Source organism: Micropterus dolomieu, linkage group LG23 (genome assembly GCF_021292245.1).
Source record: "Micropterus dolomieu isolate WLL.071019.BEF.003 ecotype Adirondacks linkage group LG23, ASM2129224v1, whole genome shotgun sequence".
Classification (NCBI taxonomy): Eukaryota; Metazoa; Chordata; class Actinopteri; order Centrarchiformes; family Centrarchidae; genus Micropterus; species Micropterus dolomieu.
This window is the reverse complement of record NC_060172.1, coordinates 19,759,132-19,783,946: the sequence shown is the minus strand read 5'-3', so window position 1 is coordinate 19,783,946 and position 24,815 is coordinate 19,759,132. Positions and strand designations below refer to the sequence as shown.

General features: G+C 40.8%; 1 protein-coding gene and 1 long non-coding RNA gene across 4 annotated transcripts in view; one reads left to right on the top strand and one right to left on the bottom strand.

Moving 5' to 3' along the window:
- The window catches only part of stard13a (StAR-related lipid transfer (START) domain containing 13a), a 29,425-nt gene extending 12,521 nt beyond the window's left edge, over positions 1–16,904 (bottom strand). The window contains exons 1-3 of one of the 3 annotated variants that reach the window (XM_046039335.1): positions 16,425–16,904; positions 1,868–1,939; positions 699–780 (exon numbers count right to left, since the gene is read on the bottom strand). In XM_046039335.1, coding sequence (XP_045895291.1) covers positions 699–780; positions 1,868–1,939; positions 16,425–16,548 — 278 coding nt within the window. In that variant the 5' untranslated portion in view covers positions 16,549–16,904. Of the gene's footprint in view, positions 1–698; positions 781–1,867; positions 1,940–3,444; positions 4,027–10,283; positions 10,950–16,424 lie in introns of those variants that run through there. The other 2 variants (XM_046039334.1, XM_046039337.1) reach the window with 2 other exon arrangements.
- LOC123962883 lies at positions 16,205–18,344 on the top strand. The gene is made up of 2 exons (XR_006823082.1): positions 16,205–16,964; positions 17,671–18,344. It is a non-coding gene; the product is annotated as an uncharacterized LOC123962883 (long non-coding RNA).
- Positions 18,345–24,815: the final 6,471 nt, after the last annotated feature.

Here is a 24,815-nt window from a genome sequence, read left to right as displayed (position 1 = left end):
CTTGTATCTCTTTGGCAGTTATCCTTGGTTCTTTTTCTACCATTCGCACTATCCTTCTGTTCAATCTGGGGTCGATTTTCCTCTTGCGGCCGCGCCCAGGGAGGTTGGCTACAGTTCCATGGACCTTAAACTTCTTAATAATATTTGCAACTGTTGTCACAGGAACATCAAGCTGCTTGGAGATGGTCTTGTAGCCTTTACCTTTACCATGCTTGTCTATTATTTTCTTTCTGATCTCCTCAGACAACTCTCTCCTTTGCTTTCTCTGGTCCATGTTCAGTGTGGTGCACACAATGATACCAAACAGCACAGTGACTACTTTTCTCCATTTAAATAGGCTGAATGACTGATTACAAGATTGGAGACATGTGTGATACTAATTAAAGAAACTAATTAGTTTGAAATATCACTATAATCCAATTATTTATTATCTTTTCTAAGGGGTACCAACAAATGTGTCCGGGCCATTTTAGAATATCTTTGTAGAATAAGCAATAATTCATTTCTTTTCACAGCTTCTTTGCTTTATTCTATGACATACCAAAGGCATGCAAGTATACATGATAAAATAGCTTTTAATTTCATCAGTTCTCAGGAGGAATGAAGCATTATTTCAATGAGCTGTAAGGGTACCAACAAATTTGGGCACGTCTGTATGTGTACAGTGTGCATATGTGTGTTTGTGCAAGTGTCCTTACCGACATAGAGGCTCCACCAGATCCCGGTCCAAAAAGTCGTGGTCCCTTTTCACTGAGGAAATATCAATTGGAAACAGGGAATCTGTATGAGAGAGTCAGAAAAAAAGAATAAAAAGAGAGAATGAGTTTTGTTAGTTAGTGACTGACAGGAGACAGAGCGGTTTTCTCCGCAGGGCAACCAATGGCGAAGTGTGGCAAAACTGCTGTCAACACCTGTCATCTGAGTCTGAAGCTTACAAAACACACATACACATTTTCAAACCCCAAAATAATTCCACAAAATGCCAACGCCAAAATGACTCAAGCCTTTTATTTTTGGGATTCTCTGTGTGTGGTGGCATACTGCAGGCATCATGTGTGCCCGGGAGCAGCCGCAAAGTCTCTGAGGCCAGCATCCATAACCCGACATTACTGGAGCTCACAGCAGCTCTCAGAAAAACGCAGTGTGTTGGTGTGTGTGTGTGTGTGTGTGTGTGTGTGTGTGTGTGTGTGTGTGTGTGTGTGTGTGTGTGTGTGTGTGTGTGGATTGCTGGTCACTGGATTTTAAGAGCTACTTCTGAGATTACTGGGGCCATTTCCTGTTTGTGCCTCAACTGTATGAGACCAGATGATCATCACATGAACGAATGCCTGTAGGTTTTTACAAAAAGGTGGAAGGAGGGCAAGACGGGAGAAAGGAAGGAGGAAAGACGAAAGAAAGAGACAGCAAGAACATGCTGGCTTTAACGGTGGGGAGACTGGAAGAAAATGTGGTGGGCTTCAGGGAAGAAGGAGAAAGGTGGAAGGAAGAAGAGAGAAAGAAAAGCTGTGCGAGTCCCAGCAGTGATAACAAGGCCTTTCCCATGACCCCTCCCCCTGGACAGGAACTGAAGTCTGGAAATAGAACGCAGCCCAGAACTCAGGGATATGAAGATGGAGAGATGGCAGGAAAACAGAGAGAAACGGACATGATGGAAAAAATAAGACAGAGAGAGAGAGAGTCAGAGAGAGAAAACCAGAAGCAGGAATAAACAAAAGGAGAGCTTTGAAGGGGGCAAGTCTTTGTGTGAAAAAAAGGCAGCTTGGTAAATGCTGGCTACTCTGTGTGTATGCATGTGTGTGTGTGTGTGTGTGTGTGTGTGTGTGTGTGTGTGTGTGTGTGTGTGTGTGTGTGTGTGTGTGCGCGTTACCTTCATAGAGCTGGGCGTACTGTGGAAATCCTGCTGCTCTAAGCCAATCACAAGCCTCCTTGGCCTCAATCTCTGTAAAGCCAAAAAAAGGCAGAGGCATGTTGAGTATACACATCAAAAAACTGATCATAGGGAGTTTTTGGCATTTATGGTTTACCCTCTGAAAAACTGTAACACAACCCTGAAAACAGAACAAATAAAACAGGGTTGAAATGGGCCCTAATATGGCATCATTTTATTATTATTATTATTAGATTTCATTCTGAGAATTCCAGCGGACTGATCTTTCTTTTATATACCTAACTGGATGTGTTTATTATTTGCTCGCTAAAAATATACAGATAAATTAGGAGTCAAAGACAGAAATAAAGAGCCTAACATTGTAATTTTCTGTTATCCCTATCCCAACCTTTTCAGCAAATATCTCACAGAATTACATTTTTCCTCTGGGAATTCATTGGAATGGTGAGATTGGAAAAGCTGGAAGTGAGCCAGTGAGGGACTTACACTATCTTGACAGGACAAAGGAAACAGTTTACACAGTATAACATTACATATCCTGTACATCCACTCAGATAACCAGCAGTCAGATTTAAGCCGTTAATGCATGTATTTAACAGGCCTTACACATGGCACCACACCCCATTAGTTGCTGCCGCCAGCACCACAAGACATTTTACAGGCATTTGTTTTACTACTTTTTCCATCAGCATATGTATTGCTCACACTGCTAAACTGGTAGCTCTGAAATGAGTGTGTGTGTGTGTGTGTGTGTGTGTGTGTGTGTGTGTACATTTTCTTTATGAGCAGAAACTGATTAAACTGCTCTGCAGAGTTTTGTGCTGACAAAAACATTTAAATGATCTAGGTTCCAGTGATCACATAAGTACATGTACTTCTATAGAAGTGAATTCTCAGTTTAAAACATATAAATATACACATATAAAAGATATACAAAGTGACCCATTTACAACAGGAGAGGTGGGAGAGCTTGCAGCAGGAGATAACCCACAGGACAAAATAAGAACAGAAGAAATGGCTAAATGAGGAGTTTTACAGTTCAAAATAATATGAACGTCCACACACAGTTATTAAATATAATACAGTAATGCCACTTTCATTAAAAAACAAACCAACGGCCACCTTATTTCAGCATCAGTCTGCAGCCGCTGCTCGTGTCTCATACTTCTTTCAAAACCCCACTCATTCACGCTCACTTGTCTCATTCACCCTCACTTAGAGGTGCTGGCAGTGAATGGGAGAGGCACCGCAGAAACACAGGGGACAAAGTTCAGCAGGGCAATAAAAAGCCTCCATCTTTACCATCAGAGATGTGAACGGTCAGAGGAAACGATCCTTTCACCGCAATCCAGCAATTACATCCCTCTCCCAACATTCTCAGCATAACTCGTCCCTCTAAATCACATATGAAGCAACACGAGGGCAGATCATGAAAAATATGTTTTGTAACACTCTGAAAATAGACAGACAGAGAAACTCCAGTGAGAAGCATTTCACCAGCGTGAGCCTGTGAGAAATCTGAGGAAATCTGAGGAAACAGAGAGCTGAAAACTTACTTGAAGCCCTCATGGTGCAGGTGATGACATGCTTCTATTTCTCTTTCCTTTGCTCAGGCTGAAGTTTCCTCTCCATCCCAAGGCACATCCATTCGCTGCTACCCAGCTTTCCAACAAGTGCCAACTATTCTGTACTTTCTTCCTCGCTGCCTATCCAACCCTTCTGTTTACAGCTCTGCCTCCCTCTTCTAGTATGCCCCATGCAGGTTTTCTCTTCCCTCTAATTTTCTCCTCAACCTCCTCTCTTGCACTTTCTGCTTTGTTAGGATCCACATACAATATCTCTCTATTTTTACAGCTCTCACTGTCTTATGCTGCACTAGACTCCTTCCTTCTCCTCACTCTTGTTTAAGTTTCTTGCCTTGCTCATTCGTGTGTACATTTCTTTCAATATATTCCACACAACTGTCATTTTTTCTCTATGTATAATTCAATTTTGTTTACATTTTTTCCTCAATACTCTCTGCATATTTCCTGCTCTTAAACTTGCCTTGTCCCCTCACAGTCTTTCTCCAAACAAAAATACTCCTCACACATTTTCTTTCATCCACTGTCCTCGTTGCTTCTTTCACTGAAACCTCTTCATCCTTTCTTCTTCTTTGCTTCTTTCACTGAAACCTCTTCATCCTTTCTTCTTCTTTGCTTCTTTCACTGAAACCTCTTCATCCTTTCTTCTTCTTTGCTTCTTTCACTGAAACCTCTTCATCCTTTCTTCCTCTTTGCTTCTTTCACTGAAACCTCTTCATCCTTCTTTGCTCCTACAAGAAGCTGGTCAATGCCACCAGCTCCACATCTTCTTTGTCACTACCAGAGCTGCTGTTGCCCCATCACGTCTGTAGAGGAAATGGCTAATTCCAGCTGGCGTTCGCAATAGCCAGCCCCTGAGGTCACAGCCTGACGACTGGTAGACGCTAATTCCACATGTCAGCGGAACCTAGCAAGGAGACTCTGACCTCTGCCTCTTTCTTTTGCTTTACTGTACAACACTGCAGACGAGAACAATGTTTGGGGGGTCTAGTGTGTACGCATACTCATACAATACACACACACACAGCTCACATATTTAGCGCAGTCCAGATGTTACCCCCAGTGAGTCAGAGAATGCAAAAAGGATGAGACAGGCAGACAGCTGGGAAGGGGAGGGCAGCTGAGACGGACAGACCCTGTGGGAAAACCACAGGGAGGAAGACATACTACACCACTGAATGTGAGATTTGAAAGATTATCGAATCCTTTTGTAGAAATCAGATTTGTTTTTTACAGGAGATGCAGATGAAGAATCAAAGAAAAAAGATACATCTGGTGATATTCTATATTTTCATAACTGTCAAAAAATCTCATGAAAAGACTAAAACCAACAATGAATTGATCCTACTAACAAGTATTGTTTGTGTATCTAAAGCTTGATTATTCCTCTGTGCCGCAGACGTCCATCGTTTTCAAATTAAAACACATCAATGAGCCACACAGGTTGACACGTTCTGTCACTACAATAAACATGGGCACTGATGTTTACTGTGAGTCAATCCCACATACAGCGTTGTGGTGTCATAAATACTCACTAGCAAACCAAATTTTAAAAATGGTCAATAAATGCATCATTTACTCCTGTTTGAGTAACTTTGGCTAAAAACTACAGGAAATTACTGAGCCCTTTACATATTACAAAAAATGTGTATATAAAACGTGTATATCAATTTCAGAGTCAAAATCAGAATTTTTTCATATGAACTTGTTGTGAGTTTTCAAAACCATTGTCCATTTCGCCAAACTGCTTTTACAAAATAAACATGACAAACACATAACCTTCTCCAATGATATTTGAGCTGCGGGAGTAAAACACAAAATACATGCTGCTGCCTCTTATTGTGCTGCAGTATCCTGCCTAAACAATGAAACATACAATACAAATACAATGAAAATAAAAAAAATACTGATTTAGTTCCAATATATTGAAGTATACTTACAAACACATCCTATTACTAATCAATTGACCGCTATCAGAATGCTTCTAGAACTTAAAAACCCTCAGTTTAGAAATTGCATTTACATTGACTTTTTTCTAGTTTTGAAGATATAGTTATTTTGTTTTTGTTTGTTTTTTACAAAACAGAGTACAGTGTTTGTCCCTCTGTAATTGGCAATGCGTCTCTGTGTTTGTGCACAAAGGTGCCAAGTGACAAAGCTCCTGTCAGCGTGGCAACAAAGCACTGCTATTCATCGGTGCAGAATTTAATCAAGAGATTAATTAGTGCACAAACATGTTATTAGTGGGCCACAAAACACACAAACGCACACAGTCAGATGGAGCTAATCCAAGCTGCCTACCGTGCTTTTGCCTCTGCCTATTCCATGTTGCTGCATTCCTGCTGTGGAGAATATATGACAACAGGCAGCAAGCCCCTCGAACAGCAGCAGGGAAGGTAGACAGATGGTATGTGTATGTCAGTGTGGGTGTGTGAATATGGGCTTCCATGTGTGGGACAATGGGACTGTAAGGTGATTCCTTACATAACAAGGGTGCCAGCTATGTTACATAATACACATAATACAAGTACCCCGATGTCCTCACAGCATTTTCTAAGAAAGTGTGCCTTTGCCTTTCTTTCTTCTACCTTTCATTTCCTCCCTTTTATCCACTGCCAGTAACCTTGACTTTCTGACAGCCTTTTTTCCTCAGCGTTGTGTCTGCCTCATACTCAAAGACCCTGAAGTGCTTGTATGACATAATTTCCTGTTCTGAATTTCCCAGGCGCCCAGAGCAGCATGTGAGCTAAGAACAGCAACAGGAAGTTCCTGGACTGAACATGTCAGTGGGACTTAGCTGGACAGACCAATACAAGACTTTATTTGGTTAATTTAATAAAGCTAATGCTTCTTTAAATGCTGTTTATTTAAAAGGGTCCTTTCACTCAAAAGTAATTTGATAAATAGAAGAGATAAACAGCACTGATAAGGGACAGAGAATAGATAACTTATAGTTTGCAAAGGAGTATAGGCAAGAATTGAGAAGTCATAGTCCTCCTACAAAACGGCATACACACACATACACACACAGGATGCCTGGAAAGCAGCCATATTCCCACATACGCTAAAGCACTTAGTCCTTTGTGTTTAAAGGTCACAAAGAAAAAAAAGTAGCAAAGAAGGCAGAGGAGTGATGGGAGAGAGGGACGAAGGAAGGGACGGAGGGAGGGAGGGAGGGACGTTAAATAGGAATATGTCTGTCCCGTCCCCTATGGTTCATTTGCGATGATGTCCAGTCCCCAGGAATGTAGTGTAAAACAGAATCAACACTGGCATGAAATCAGTGCAGGCCCCGAAGATTTCAGTACAGCTACTGACCCACGTCCTTTATTTGCTATTTTTGGCGTAAGACTTGAAGATCGTGACTGACCATTAAATATGTAAAATATGGTGGCCTTGCTTAGCTTATTGGCTCGACGTCTCATACTGGAAGAAACTAGAAGACCTCGAATCCCCCATCCCATGTAAGATGGATCAGGGATATTATGTTTCATCTTCAGTTGGAGAAGATGAAATTCACCTTGAGGGTTAACAAGGATAAGTTGATGGGTGTTTCGATGCCTTTTCTGATTTACTTTGATTATGTAACCAGTGTAACCAACTGGGATACCTCTTGACTTGGGTCAGGAACTTATATTATTATTATTATATATAACTTATATTAATTGTAGGACGAGACTATGTATATTTGGTGAACAATGTTGAAGCTGTTTACTTGTTTTTTGTTTGTTTGTTTTGAACTTGCCGTGTATAACTTCTTATTTTCTAATCTGTATTTATACTATATTTATTCTAGAGGATCTTGGAGTTTGGGGTGTGGCGGGAGAGAGTGGGGGGATATACTGACAATATGTGTGATGATAATATGTGATTTGTACACGTTTAAGCTGAAAACATCAATAAACAGATTTCTCAAAAAAGAAAAAGAAAGTTAGAAATTATAATATATAATTATAAGAAGAAATTATTAATAGCACTGAGCTTATGGTGGGATAGAATGAAATAAGAAGACTGAAGGTGATCAAGTTGTGTATTTGGTTATGCCACTTTTTCCCCAGCAGAGGGGGTCAAATTATTAAATGGATTCAGGCTATGATCATATGAACGGGATGTATGTGCTGCATCTTACCCATTTTGCCATTTAGTGATTAAACATTTATTATCGGCTGGCTGCATGTATATAGTTTAGAGCTCAGCTTGGATTGGCCGTTGGTACAGCCTCATGGTTTGGCAGAGCAACAGTAGTTGTTGTGAGTGTAACAATGAGTGATAGTTCACTTTTACTCTGACAGATGCACTTAAGGAGAGTTGCTCTAGAATCTCAGGCTTTCTTGAGTACTTTAAAGAAAATACAGATGGGTGACGACAGCGAATTCAGGGTCACTGAATGTTTGTATATGAAAATAATGCGGGCCTTCATAGTCACCAGATAAGAACCCAACGGAAAGCTAATGAGATACTTTGGACAGAGGTGTTAGACAGCACTCTCTACTATCATCAAATTGCCAAATGAGAAATATATCTTAATGAAAAATGGTCTTCATCCCTCCAGTAGAGTTCAGAGACTTACAGTTACTTTACAAAAAAATCAACATACTTAACTTTATACTGACAGATCATTACACAAAAATTAGGCAGATATCAATTAAATGTCACTGCCAACTTCACAAACAGACATCATAACCGTGGATAGTTATTTTATGTTTTGTGGGGGTGTTAACAAAGCTGTTTTAACCACCACTCAGACTTTGTTTTAATTTTCTCCAGCAGTGAGCAGCCCCACCATTTCCTTTGTGCCTTGCATTGTGGGAGAACAGTGTCCACTAAGCAGGGTATTTTTAGTATGCATACTGTTTTGAGTATATTCTCCTGTGTGAACAAACTGTGTACGGAAAAGCTGCTTGGATTTAGTATTTAGTATGCTTTTGGGACGAAGTTTCTGTGTGGGTTTTTCCTTTAACTTTACAATTACTGATTTTGTTGGCCAGCTTGGGGCAGTGGAAACAAGCTGTGAACACAGGACTGACATATCACCTTTTAAGTTGATAACAAACAAACAAACAGCTGTCTTTTTCCATCAGAGACAGATCAACATTAGCATTTATTTGCAATCATGTTTCTGGCCACCTGATGAGCATGAGTCAGACATTTGCTCTTCTTTTAGCTCTGTTTTTAGTCTCCACCAACTCTGGAGTAAAAAATCTGTCTTTTTTCCTGCTAAATGTTCCGCTATGTTCACCAGTTAATTACTAACTTTATCCATTTGCCAATTGGTGCTAAGGAGGTAGTGTAGAGTGTAATACTGCAATAGTGTTAAACATAGTAATTTGATCCAATGTTATTATAATAATGTATTTCTTTTAGCCAATTGTCTGTATATAGGCCAAGTGCATATATAAATCTAAATGGCAGGAGGGTGGGTGTACTTTGAGATATGAATCAAACTACTGCTTTTGAGAACTTTCAGATGTGGGTTTGGTTAGGTCACTGAGTTCTTTTGTATTCAAGTCTGTCGAACAGCCTACCAGCTGCTGAGAAACGGTATGCGACTGGGGAGTGTGTGCGAGGAAGACAGAGAGAGAGTATGATTGAAGACAGAAGAAGATATAACAGGAGAAATGTGTGTTTTAGTGCAAGAGGCAAAGAGTAAAAGTTAAATAAGTCATACCATCACCCAAAATCAGCACAGGCATAAACTTGCTTCTCCGTCTACAGTACTGTACATTCCTCGCCTGATGCCACAGCTGTCATCTTTCACATGACATTTTTTCGATGCTTCATACAAGGTTTGGCTTGCAGAGGTACATATATCAACAGGCAATAAAAAAAACCCTAACACTAGACTTGACACGTTTCTTCTCCTTCATAAGACCAGAGCCATGTGCCATGGTACAGTAAATCAGAACAAAAACACAACACAAACACACTATCTAATCTCTTTTTAACTGAACCAACTTCGCACCTGGAAAATCGGAATACACAGGAGAGTAACTCATCGAATGTAACTCATCACACATAAGAATAGCCAGTGGAGTAGCCCAAGGCCTCTTTCTGAACACCGGGATGTTCTGTTTACTACCCGGGAAACGTAAGTCATGTGACAGGAAGTTGAGGAAGTAACCATAGAATACAAAGCTGACGAGGTGGGCGGGGAGGGGGCCACAGACAAAAACAATAACACTACGGTCCTTTAGGGTTTGTTATGACTTCTTTCAGATTTATGAAAGACATCTTTGGAGGAAGAAATGGCTCCCTATATCTATCTGATTAAAACCAGAAAGACGTAGGAGTATTGACAACATGTAAGCATCCCTAAAAAGCATGATGCAACAGAAAATAGGCTGGTTACTTCTAAAAGTCGGATCAATTCCTTTTTGGTCAAATATTGAAAAATTCCTCAATTATGTGAAAAGGCGGCTATTAGATTCTTCCTTTCTGTGTTTTAAAACTGACACGCCTTCTTTATCAATGCTTAAATAGTTTGAATCTGCTACCAGCTCTCTCTCAAACAGATGAAGGGTTTCTTGAGCACATCGACAGGAAAAAAGAAAACTACAGGGAAATTGCCCTAGTTCGGTCTTAAATACTATAATGACAATGACAGTGTCAAATCTATTCATCTTCCACCTTCCTCTTGTAAAAACAGCAAATCTGGAGGAAAAAAATACAAGCAATGTGATTTTTTTGAGAGAACATTGAACTAATCAGGTCAAATTCAGATCACAGACACTGTAAAATCAGTCACAAATCTAATATTGCTAACAATAACTGAAGGACTCATTGCCAATTTAGCCATATCTCTGTATTTCTACCTTGTGACAACCTCCGTAGCAGCTGCTGGCGGGCAATGATGCGTGAGAGGCGCAGGGCTGAGCGCTGTCTAGGGGTGCCGCCCAGCCTCAGGTAATAGTCCTGCCCGTACGGCGTCATGGCCTCCAGGCAAGTCCCCTCATTGGTGCTTTCACTGTCACTCTCGCAGTCATTACTGTCTTCCTTGGCACTATGATCCATACCACCCACAAGGTCATCAATTTCCATATTCCTACTGTCTATGAGATCAGCACTGTATGCACTGTCCCCAGTTCTGAAGATGTCAGCACTTTCTACATCGTCCCTCGCATTGTCCACACTGTCAGCGACAGCTTCATTCGTAGGGTGGGTAAATTTTCCGATAACTACACCACCAGTAACATCCTCTTTTTCGTCAGTTTCCATTCCGTTTGCATTGTCCTCACAGTATGGACTGTCGTTTGCTGTCTCTGAGGTTGCCACACTGTCCATATCAACTACAGCATCCACATCCTCCATAACGGTCATACTGTTGTCCGTAGCCTCCATAACACAATGATCTAATCCTCACTAACCTACAAGTCTTCCTCCTACTCGCCCTGATGAGTTCCTGCGTGAGCCCTCCTTCTGAATTCCTGCCTCTAACATGTCCTCACTGGAAGCCGAATCAGCTCCCCACACGCCGGCCTCCTCCCTTCAACTCATCACAGTCAAACAAACACGCAAACTTCATCACACCACCTTGTTCTGCCCACAAACACACACACACACACACACACACACACACATGCTGACTTCTCAGCCGAGGAGGAATCACAAACTTGCTTCCACAAGGTCTTTCCTTTCGTAACATGACCAGCAGCCAATGGCATGACAGCTTGGGGAACACTGCCCTGCTTGCTGATGCTGTGCCAGAGTCACAATTTGGTACATGCCTTAGGCAAATGTGCATGTGAGTGTGTGAATGTGTGTGTGTAAGAAGAGCATATCTGGGATGGAAGATGTGATGAGAGCGGGGATAGGCCTGGAAAAAAAACACTATCCCAGCGGCCATGCGCCAATGTGAAATGAGAAAGACCAGAACAATAGAGAGTGTGTGGGTGTGTGATACTGCACTGAGGAATGCATACAGGAGCAAACCTATTGTTACCAAAGTTGAGCAGGATTGTAATGCCATTGAGAAAAGTTCCACACTAAATCCACACTATCAAGTTTATACCACATGACATTTAACATAATTGATCCCACTGGTCGAAGAAGTACTCAAATCCATTATTTAAGTTAAAGTACCAATATCACAACGTAGAAAAATCCCATTACAAGTTCTGCATCCAAAAGTTCAGCATTAAAATCAAAATGTACGTACGTATCAAAAGTAAAAGTATCCGTCCTGCAGAAAATATCCCTTGTGACTGATACATTATTATATATGACATTATTAGATTGTTAATACTGATGCATCAGTGTGTAAGCAGCGCTTTACTGTTGCAGTTGGTCAGGGTGGAGATAATTTTAACTTTACAGTAAAGATAGTTCACTCCAGTGATTCCTAATCTATGGGTCAGGCCCCTTCAAAGAGTCACAATATAAATCTGAGGGGTCGTGAGATGATTCATAGGGCAGAAAAAACAAAGCTCTGCTATACAAATTTAAGTTTATTTTTTGGACTTTTCTTTAATATGTTTTATTTTTTTTATGAAATATTGGATACTTTTAATACCTTGGGCCTCAAACAGTGAAATAAAACAAAATCATGTGACAAGCTTGAAGGGAAATGTCTCTTTGGGGGAACAAACAACTCATAGACATCTGAATCACGATAAAGAGCCAGACACTTATTTTGAATGAGGTCACAAGTCAAAAAGATTGGGAACCACTGGTTTAACATGTTGTTTTATGTGAAATCTTAATCCAAAAAAGTAACAATAACTATAGATGTCAAATAAATGTGGTGGAGTATAAATATATTCCCGTAGCGTAAAGTAGCATAAAATGGAAATAGAAATTGCACTCAAGTACAGTACTTGAATAAATGAACGTAGTTACTTTCCACCACTGACTGATCCAGAACATATACACCACCCACATTCCCTGCTCGGGCATCTTGATCACAATAAATCTGTTGTTAAGCTGTTGCAGTAAGCAATGCTAATGTCTGAACTGTATGATTGAATGTTGCCATATGTAACAGAGTTGGCGTAAGTAAATTCACAGATGGAGGAGGAAAGTTCATACTTTGACCTAGTTTGGCAGAGTAGTGAACTGCCAGGACTAGAGGATATAGGGGGTCATTTTAATTCATTTTAGGGAGGAAACAGGCAGGGAGTCAAGAGTGGTGCACATGAAAAGTAGGTCACAGCAAAGTCAATTTCAGGTCAGCTGTCACACACACATACCTGATCTCACAGCAGAGGGGTATTACTGAACAGCAGAGGTTTTTAGTCTACAGGTCATAATCTGTCAGAGAGGTGCGAGTGAACAGTCTGAGATCCCTTAAATGTGCATTAACCACATACTCCATATGTTAATGCTCAGTCAAATAAAGTCAGTGAAGTTGTGAAATAAAACATCTGTGATTTGATTTGATTAGACTGCCCTCTTGAGGAACTCTGGTAGACAAATTCTCACAATTTCACTTGCACACTGCACAATGGGAAGTATGGACTGACTTTGTTTAATGAATTTTCATGTCAGTCTAGATGAACTGACAAAAAGAAAACACACTCAAAACACTATGCAGCGCACTGAGCAAACCTTCCAACTGATGCAGGGCACAAGCAGGCTGACTCAGTAACGTGATAGTGAGCTAAATAGATGTGTGTAAATGGAGTGGCAGAGGGCAGGGCTGTAGTAAGTGGTCAGTAAAATAATATCCATCGCTTTGTCTCGGTTACAGCAGGCCAAGACAGGACAGAAACTAAACAGGCAAACTAAAGAGGAGACCGGAAAACCAGAAACAGTTGTGTGGCAGTACAGATGATCAAATATGCAAGGGGCATGACAACAAACAGCTGGATAATATAAAGAAAAGTAAATACAATAGTCCTGTTTTGTGAAGCTCCAATGTTTGGATGTTGTTAAGACCATGTCCAAGTTCTGATCATTAATGTCACGATCTAACATCAAGGCCCAAACCTTTGCCTCTAGTTCAGGATAACAAATATAAACATTAACCCTAAATACAAATTCCCCAACGCTCATCAGTTCTTATTCTGCACTGATACATCTGCCAATTTTCAACATGTCATTGTCCATCCATCCACTCGTCGTCAACCGCTTATCCCAGCTAACATCGGGCAAAAGGTGGGGTACAACCTGGACAGGTCGCCATATCTATGTCATTGTGCCATTCACAATTAAACTTGCATAGCGCTTGGAGAATATCTTTAGGTCTAAATAGAAGTGCCTCAAATACTTCTAATACTAATAAATTATCTAATATAAAATCTAATAATCTAATATTAACTAATACTAATAATCTAATAATCTAATATAAAATCTAATAATCTAATACTATCTGATACTAATAATCTAATAATCTCTTTTGTGAAGTCTCTAAAAATATTTGCGATACTAAATAGATATTGTTTATTGATACACAAGAGTAGGAGTGATAGTGGTAATATCAAGAGAGAAAATAATGTAAATGAGGAAAAATCTGCAGGTCTCATTATAAAAAGCCCCTTAGGAGGTTTTAAGTGATTACAGGGGGACACTGGTTTAACCAGTTTGAGCTCCACAGTCAAGGCATTCCCCAGCTTCAGGGCTCTCACTGTCAAAGCCCAGTCACCTTTAATCTTTAACCTATAGATACAGCCAAGGGACCCCATTCCTACGCATCTACGACTGCACGTGGGCTCAAAATAGATAAAAAAAAATATCTGCAATGGGACAACTGTGAAATCATGAATGTACTTCTCTTAATCTTGCCGATCCCGAAGCTGTATAGGAAGACTTGCTTGTTAACACAGCTAAATAAGATTTCCAGTTTGTTGATACAGCCTTAAGATTATCTATGAAAGAAGCACAAAGAAGAGGCTGCCAAATGTGTCTTCAAATGCATTCAGGGCCACTAACAAGAATCTATAGAATCAGTTTTAGCTAGCTGAGTATTTTCAGTATAGCAGCGAAAGACAGCTCCAGGTGGGTGAGGTGGCAAAATGATACAGTAAGAATGATGACCAGTTTGAAAGAGATCAGTCAAGGTAAAGGTTTAGATTTGTGTCAACTCATTTATCTGCATTCACATATTCTAACAGCCCCCCCAACACTCCCACCGAGGCGACTAAGAGCCACAAATCCCTGGCGCAAAGGGGAGCTCTGACCCCCACCGCTAACCTAAAAAATCTGGGGGATTACAGCTAAATCCAGGTGCTATTATGTACTCTCTACTCTTTTCACACACACACACACACACACACACACACACAAACATACAGATGACTGAATAGAAGCATAAACACAATCAAATTCATTTTAACATTCAGTCAGTTTCAGCTCCAGGATGCTGTTCTGTCCATTTGCTGATTAATGCATCCATCTAGTTGTGATTACAGTTGCAAATGTGCCTTTTTCTATGCGACTTGATGATATTTGTGATATCTGAACTGCATCTGAAAATGAATATGTTTGCGCATAAGTGTTCTGCTTTATGTGCGTTTGTCCTACAATATTTGATCTTGTCTTTCTCAATGTAACTGTGTTCATTTTTGTTCATTTTAAAGTACATTACTACATCTACATAAACTGCAGGGACATCAAAATAAAATAAGAAAAAAAAACCCGGTCCCTGACAAATCCATTACACTGTTTAAATTTAACACATTTGACCAACTCCCAGCATGGACTTCCTTATGCAATGTGCCATTGCTCTGACTAATCCACATAGTGGAAAATGCACTGCTGAATGCTAGCATAACGGAGAGGCCAGATGTGCACATTTTAAGAATTCCCCCATCTCAAAATCTGATCCAGACAGATGTGAACTGTGTGCCTTGTGAGCTGATGGGTTAAGCAACGGGTGAGGGAGGGTCGGTGGAGGAGGGGCTGTGGGTTTGAGGGGCGTTTGGGGCTCTAGGGGACAGGAGAGAGGGTGAGAAATTAGGTGAAAGAGGATTACTGGGGGAGCAGGTGTTCTCTGGTGCTCCATTTGACTGCCCTAATTAATTGTGCAGGAGGCATCACTGAAGCAATAGTCATCATAATTAGTAATTACCCATCATGCAATAGTGAAAACGATCTTTAACAATGCCTAAGTGGCCGTTTGCTGGTCACACATACGATTTATCACTGCTATGCATTTGAATACGCCTGACAGGCACACAGTGGCTTTGACCGATAGCGTTGCCTCTGGTGATTTGTGGATGTGAATGTGGGAATGTTCATCGTGTAATTTGCTTAAGAGGCAGACATCTCGGTAATTACATTAAACCGAGGAGACAGACTCTCTTTCCTCCCCTTCCCTCACTTTCCTCCCTCTCCGACGCACAGTTGAGAGAGCGAGAGGCACATAAACTCTGCGCATCCAGGCCACTGTAAATAGAGCACACCGACTGACCCTCCAAACTTGCTGCATTGGCGCGTACATGGAATCTTTGACTCCATGCAGATATGTATGAAATCTGATATCCCAAATATAGGATCGCCGTCGCTCTCTCGAAAATAAAATAAGCAAAATAATCAATTCTACAGATTGGAACTGCAAATGGTGAGCGATTGGCATCTCAAGCCCCCGGCAGGACTCCTGTCCACAGCACATGCCTGCGCTGTTAGGAGCACTATATTTGACAATGACCTTCCCAAAATATCAGGGAGCGCGCAGCGCGTGACGCGTCAGGCATAACACATTAAGCAATATGCAGTTAAACTTTTGTCTTCCATTCTAATGGCCTATTATTCAGCAGAGTTGTTTAAAATGGTTTATATTCCTTGAAGTGCGACCAACAGTAATGTCCTACAACAGTGACAAGCAAATGGAAAATATTCAGACCAAGATATAGCCTAGACTGTTTAATTTTTTAAAACAAACTGGGTGGGTTAAGGCAGCAGTTCACGTCTCAGGCTGTCTTTATGTAGCCTAATAGATCATTTGACAGACTCAGTCAAAATGAGTATATTCCGTATATTAATATAAGTTTCACTTCCATTGGTTTTGGCTCTCTGACCTGCCAGCCGTCTCTCCCGGACATTCCTCCAAAGCAGATCCCAAGCCTTGGATGTAGAGTCCCGCAGCTGCTCGCTGATTGACCGCCGCAGCTGCAGCTTGGCAGACCTTCGCTGGGTTGTCATTGCGGTGCAGCCGGACGCATATTCCCTGACTTAAAACCAGCGCTCCGTCTCCACCAGTTATTCCTCAATCCCTTTATTCCACTGCGAGCAGCCCCGGCTGGGACGCGCTCCCGGGCTGCCGAGTCTGGCTGCCGCAATGGTCGTCACCGCTTCACCTGGTAAAGCTCCTCTCGCGCTGCGTCACCTTCCTGCACCAGCGGAGGCGGACGAGGTCCTATTCGCAGGATTTGGACCCACTAAAGACAATGTGATTGAATTCATTCAGCATTTCTGACCTCCTCAGCCCCCTGTCTGACTCATCTACAGTAGCTGGTATAGAAGGTACTGCAATGTTTCAGCATAACTTCAGCCTGTGAGCCTGGATCTCTGACAAGGCGAGCCAGATGTGAGGGGTGGTTTTCCCCCCCTCCCCATGTGTAAGTCTCTCTAACGCCCCCCACACACACCAAGCCTACATGTTCTCCACAACCCAAACACACTCACTCACTCACACAAGGATCTCTTTCAATCCTGTTGATACACACTAATAACACAAAGTCATGCCACACACACACACACACACATTGCAAGTTGTGTTGCTAAGAAAAGCTTTCTTTAGCATCTCTGGTCAATAACATTTTCAAACAAATTCTTAACCTAATCATGACAAATACCCTGTATTATAAGTTTTTAAAAAGTCTCAGAGAGCCTGCCAGAAAGCAGCAAATTGTCATATTTGAGAAGCTGGATACAGTGAATATTTGGAATTTTAGCTTAATTGTCAGTCTCGTTCTGGGATGTTAATGTTGTCTATGTTGCCAGATATCCACAGGGATAACAAAAACAAAATGGACAAAGGAATCCAGGGCACATTTTGCATGTGCTTCAGTGGGTTTTTCCTATAAGTGCACAAATTGGTGATTGCATCACAATATGACTGAATATATGTTTGACTAACTGAGATAAAGAGGAGTGAACTCAACAGCATACATGCTCCAGTCAGCCTTTGAACCTAAAGTGAAAGTGCACAAACATCAACTGTCTGAGGTGTCTATCTTTGTGAGACACATTCAACCCCCTCTGTCAGGTCAAGAGTTTTGGGAATTTCATTCTAAGCTCTAAGCTACTTCTGTGTTATCCCAGGAATGCCAGACAGAGCAGTCAGACCGGCCAGGACGCTCTTCAGCTGCCGTCTGCCTGACACCATCGGAAGTCCTGTCTGTAGTGTTGAGTTCCAGGTCTGCATGGATCCATAAGTAGAGACCTGATTCACCATTTTGACCTGTCGAAATACACTTGACATCCCAAGTAGTCAGCAGAATCCTCCACTTATCTGGACACCGAATCCCACTTTTCTTGTATGCTTGACTGACATAAATGGGGCTATGAATAATCGCTTGGGGATGAGCATTTTAGTCTTCACCCAAAATGTGATTTCTGCAGTTGGACTGGTTCCCCATCAAACGTACAGCAGCACACGTGTTGGAGGGGAAGGCTGTTAAGGCCTTACTTTCCCTGCATTGCCCTGCCAAGGCCTGGTGTCCAATGACAGAATAGCTGAGGAGAGACCCGGTGATTTATATTCCTGCGTTACACTGCTGAGATTCATGACTGGCACTGGCAGTCAGCAGTGTTGAGAGGGAAAGTGTTTTAGAAGGAATGGAAGATGAATAATGAGTGGCTGAATGGAGAAGGAAGGCACAGAGGAGCTGAGGGGAGAGTAAAACAGACATGTAGAAGATCAAGTGTGGGACAAAAGGAACAACTAAAACATGCTAAATGACACACTTCGTGGAATAAAACTTCTGATGAAATGACTCTGTTTATAACACTTCTGATAAAACAGCTCAATGGGATTCACAATCATTAGTTTTGCAAAAAGAGGATGAAATTTGAAAGTCACACAACACGTTTCTTTCACATATAATTATACTCAAATGAATGAAAATGAAACTGGGAATAACGGAAAAGTATTTTTGGTGAATAGAGAAAGAAATTTACTACTTATTATTCACACATAACATAAAGGCAGTCGTATAAGGAGCTGAAGAACTTTTGCTTCAAAAAATGACTTGTTTCAGCTCTTTTCACATATTATCCATTTTGAACACAGATGCAAGCATCTGAAACAGTGGATCAGCTTTATTTGAGTTTGTATTCCAAGCTGGCAAAAAACCACAACATATATGGACATATGGCATTGTTCTCTAAATGAAGATATTAAGGATACCTTCAAAGAAGATGTAGGTAATGGATACAGTTGTGCCGGCATATATTTTGAGTGGGACAGCACAAATCATGTTGAGGAGAGGACTGAAAAGCAGACAGGGGAGGAGGTGGTGAACCTGTGTGTGCCATTGCAAAACAATTAAGGATTTGAGAAAAGAGAGAATGATGAAAAGATGATGATGAGAGCATGAGACAGGAATAAGAATTATTAATTAGTTATTTAAACACACACAACTACACACATACATTTACTGTTTTTATATTTTTTATTTTAATTCATTTATTATAAATTATTTATGAACTGAGTATAATTAATTGTTCTTTTGTATTATCTTTTAAGCTTAGGCAATATTATTCTTTGACATTCATGCCAATAAAGCAAAACTGAACTAAAAGATAACACACCCAAATGTCTTAGAGAGTCATGAAAGATAAAAACAAGGTCCTTATTTCAGACCACAGACTCCTAAAGTTTCCAGTTATGCCTGCAGTTTATTGCAAAACAAAAGAATTAAACTTTGCTGACATTTCTCCTTTGTCTCAGATATTCACGGAGAAGAAAAAAGCACATCTGTCTAGTGTGGTAGTGACAGTTCTACTGTAATAAGAGCTAACAGGAATATTCAAGTACTCAAATAAAAGGTGCTATAAGGGTTACTCGTCGTAGTTAAATGGCATGTTGCTGAATGGTGGAAAGCTTTCCTGTCTCTTTCTGTTGTACTCAAAATATGTGGATTATTTTACCAAAAAATATCTGTAATCAAAGCAGATATACAGTCTCTGCGACAGATTGCATGCGCACATTTGTGATGTTGTTTGTACAATGGTATGTGTGTGGTGAAAGTAGAGCATAACTGACACACACGTACGAAAATAGGTTATTTTTCAAGCATGAAACACAGCCGAACACCAAAGTGTAACATAAACCCCGATGGTACAAGACAGTGCTGACGTGACGGGCATACATACTACATTGTGTAAAGACGTCAAATCCACACAAATATAAAGTATAAGCTAATGTAAAAGTGAATGCATAAATATTCTGTTTTCATTTGCACACATATATACATATTACCTTGTGCCCTTTGTTCCCTGTGCAAATGTGTGTGGGCTGCAGGATTATGGGATTTTAGCACATTATCGCAGCCAGAGACAACAGGCTTAAAATCAGAGCCACCCAACATAACTCTGTGTTTTCTTAAATCCTTTTAAGCCCTCACTACAGTTCTTTGGTAACTATATTGGGATAAGCAGAGGAGTTAATGAAAAATTGTCCCAAAACATTTTCCAGGGACAATATATAGATTTCACAAAACACTGTTTTGCACATAATTACTGCAAGGTTAATGTAAAATCTTATACTGATAAGACCCAGAATTTGCATCACTGATGAGAAGGTCCCCGATTGTTCCTTGTTTCTATTTTTGTGAGAGAACTGCCTATTTTTTGGAAAGGACAACACCACTGATTTTTAAGTTTAAGCATCTTGAGCCTGTGAAACGGCTGTATAATGTCTTCTGAGGCTCTGGAGGGAGCTTTCTTACTACAGACTAAAAGTCAGGATATCTTCACTGCTTCCCTTTTAAACATTCTTTTTTTTAAATCGGTCTCTTGTGAGTCCCAAAACTTATTAGAAGTGACCTACTCAATCGTTAGAGTGCCCCTTTAAGGAAAAATAGGTAGTTTGTGATTTTACAACCTCTATAAGCAAACAAGGAATTATAACATACAACAACAGATCACCAGCACAGCCAACAGTAACCTTTAAAGGTCCAGTTTGTAATATTTAGGAGGTTATATTGACAGAATTGCAATATAATATATAACTATGTTTTCAATATTTTAGAAAGACCTTACACAATGAAACGTTATGTTTTTATTACCACAGAATGAGCCATTTCTATTTACATACACCATGGCCCCCTTACATGGAAGTCGCCATGGTGCGACGCCATGTTTCTACAGTAGCCCAAACAGACAAACTGCTCTACATAACGTGTTTCATCACTACGTTGAATATGTGTAAAGAAGAAGGAAGAAGTAGTGGTCGCAGTAGTAGTTGTCTGGTTTATTAGAAGTAAGAAGAGAAGTGAAATTTGGACAAATGGAGGACCACGTGTATATTAGCACAAGAGTCAACAGAGCATGTCGGCCACCGTAGCTTCTCCTACGCCAGTGGTCGGCAATAGGCGGCCCACGGGCCAAAGCTGGCCCGGCAGCAATAATATCTGGCCCATGGCCAGATTACTTTGATAGCGAAAAAAATCGGCCTGGGGCTGAAATGATGATCTTAGTCATGACAGCAAAAGTTACTCACATAATCACTTCCTCTTAAATAACTTCCTCTTAAGTGATTATGCCTACAAAATAAAAGCGCAAGGATGTCTTTGCTTGCTTGACACACCTCTGAAAAAGCTGTCAGAAAACGTGAGATCGGATTCTCCTGAATGAGAAACACAGAAATTTCCGGTGCCTGGAGATACTGGGGGAATGAAAATAAGCGCCCATTGGATGATTTGGACCAATCGTGGAGGGGAACACACTCCTGCATTATGCTTAATGTGAACATGTAAAACGATCTCTTCATAATCAATTTGTTGAAAAGGGAGAAATATAACACTAGCATCAAGTAAGTAGGGATTGAACACCATCATTTGAACAGGAGTCCTGTGCACTACTGCCTGAGCTAAACAGGCACACAGTAAATGGTGGATTATAAATAATAAATTGACTATGTTCTGGCCTGCCATCTAATGACTAGAAAAAAATTTGGCCCGATGTCAGACTTATTTGCCGACCCCTGTCCTACCTGCTTTAACACAATCATTGTTCAGAGTTTCTCAAAAAGACAGGGGTCAGACAGCTTATTAGAAAGGAGAATCATACTGAGCTTTAAAGGTTAGAGAATAAAACTTCTCATAGAACCAGTACCTCACTTGCAGCACAGTTGCAGTTAGAAATACAATCGAATGGGTGGCTGAGACTGAAATTTTGCAAATTGCAAAAATTGCAGGACAGGAATCCTATATTTTTCTATAGAAATGTGCAGTTCTAATATGAATAAACCTAACATAAATTTTCAGATTTATTTTTGAAATAAGGAACAGGATTGGGGCGGAACAGGAATTCTGATTTTTTTATTTTACTGTCATGGGTGTGGGACAGGACACTATGGTGTTACTCTCTACCCTGCTATCTCTTTTGTAAGAGAAATGAACACCTAGCAAGGTAATTGTACTAATGTGGGACACTATTTGACCAGAAATTGTGGAGACAGAATGGATTGTGGGTTGAGATTGAGAAAGAAAGAGGCCACAGGTTAGAAATAAAACACTTCTGTGGGGAAACTACAAAACCTCCAATAACTTTGATCCAGGCTCAGTTTTGTGTTTCTCCCCTGTTATGTTGAAAGCTATGATATGTGGACGGTAAGCTGGTCCTTGAGGTCAACCTCTACCCCGGGTAGCGAGAGAGAACACAGCAGTGGCCAATCAAAACACCAGCCTAAGACATTCCAGGGATCAAGCAGCCAATCAAAGCAGCCCAATAGACATGTTCTGGACAGACCCGGGATCTGATTTTCAGAACAAATACACAGCAGAGCATGGGCGTCTCCGCCAGGAGAGCAATCAGATCTTGCAGTGGTTACAGAAAGGGATTTGGAGAAGGCTGCTGTCTTCTAGAGGCAGAAAAAGTAGGAGAAGGAGATGGTGGAGCAGTGGGAGGAGGTCCAGTTTTACCCTCTTCTTGCTGTCAGGTCATCTTAGGTTAGAAAATTGTAGCGGCAAGATGAGCCAGGGTCAGAAATACTGCACAAAGTGCATGTGATGATCACAAAGAGGCTCAAAGCACTGTCTTGTTAGAGTGTCGCCAATGGATAGAGATGATAGAGAAAAATACTACAACATAAGTATTTCTAAATCACAATTACTAATGAAAACTGAATGTATTATTTTTAGCTGAATATTGAAAACATTTGTCCATTTTAAACATTCATCCATCGTCAACCGCTTATCCTGCGTACAGGGTCGCAGGGGGCTGGTGGCAATCCCAGCTGACATCGGGCGAAAGGCAGGGTACCACCCTGGACAGGTTGCCAGTCCATCGCAGGGCCCATTTTAAACATGATATCCCTAAAAAAAAAAAAAAAAAAACATTTTCCAGGGTTTTTTCCGTCACTAAGACTCTCCTGCATCGTGATAGCCTTACTGTAAAAAGTCAATAGCTGCATATGCACACAGAGTTTGGGTTAGCAAGTTCAGGCTGATCAATAATTTAACCAATCACGTGATCAAAGACTGTGACAAAAGCATCTTGTCCAACCCACTCCTCTGTCCCAGCTTCCTGAAATTTACATGTTTGCTCAGCTACCATGTACCCTCTTCAACTTCCTCCTCCTCCCTTATTTTTTTCTCCTCTTCATCCCTGCCACTCTCTCGCCGGCCTCTGTCTTCTATTTTCAGCAACACTCAATCATTCAGGCCAAGCTGCTCAGCTCACTCGACTCTACTGTTTGAGATTGAATCACCAACACTAACATTGTCTTACACCTGAACAAATGCTTGAAATACTGAGATACCCTGCAATCAAAACTAAACAAATGAGGAATCCAGACGGAGAATCATCTTTATACCACTGAAGAATCCAGAAGCATTCCTCATCCTCTAAAATAAATTGTCAGCAGCTTGTTACGTTCCGTGAGCACCGCTATTCTACTTAAAGTGGAAAACCTCCAGATTAAATGAAACCATTGAACAGATGGCACTGTGTGACCTTGACCTAAATTCCTAGCTCATACTATTTGTTTCTAGTGATCCCTGAGAGCACACACCTAATCATTTTAGTATGAATCACACAGTTAATTCCATATGTTGCTCACTTCCTCAAAAAGCATTTTCAAAGCAATGCTGCAGGATTCAAATCACAACATCTGTTTATGCGTTCACTCATGATCGTGAAACCGAACATGAACTGAAAACTGTATTTTCATATTTATCATATAACGTTGCTTCTATATAAAGGCAACAAAAAATCTCAATTGAACAAAGAAAATATGTCCTTTCTCATAGATCTTTGCTTTTGTACACACCTATTTCAAAAATCCTTGCTATGTTTAATATTCAGAGGTGATGTTGTTAACTTGACCCTTGACTCTGATACATCAGAGCAAGCAAAGCCAGTGGAGACTCAGCAAGAGAGGAAATGAGGAGGGGTAGACAGACAATGGTAGTAGAGAGCAATGAACCAAATTAAGACAAAAAGGAAAACAGTGAAAATGTGAAGTCACTTTTGTTAAAAGCTTGAAGACATTTGATTTTCCAGTGAAGAAGGAGAAAGTAGTGGAAACTATTCAGACTTCCCTGCCTGATATTTGAGTTTGATCAGCAGGCATCACACTGGAAGAAACAATTCATATTGTCAGGATTCGTGGGTGAGCGCAGAGGAGGTGAGAGCCCAAACGCAAGACACTGGAGAGTTGACTGAAGGTGCACAGGTCTTTAATCCAAAAAAAAATGGCTTACATGTAGTTTTAGCGTAAGACGTCCAAACAATGGAATCAGGCAACACAGAGACAGGCAGAACACTCCAAACACAAGACACAACAGTGCGTATGCACACTACAATGACCAGACATGGAATGAACAGAAACACCAAACATTTATACACAGGGACTAACGAGCAGGGCGGGAGCAACACAGGTAACAGGGATCAGGACTGACGAGATAGGCAGGCAGAGAGACAGCAGGGAAAAACAGAGAGACTGGCAGGCAGATTACTGAGGGGGAACAGACCTAACACAAGTTACTGAACACTAAACATATCAGAGAAATATAAAACGACAAACTAAGACAGGCACAAGCAGACAGATGACCAATAACTACAACCAACAGGGAAAACAGAAGCTGGGATTAAACAGAACTCAGAGCAGACATGGGGAAAACAACACAGAAGTACACAGACCAGTAGTAACACTAAGACATGAAACCAAAATCCAGAGAAACCAAAATCAAAATACAGAGTAAACTAGACACAAGACAACAGACAGGACTGAAACACAA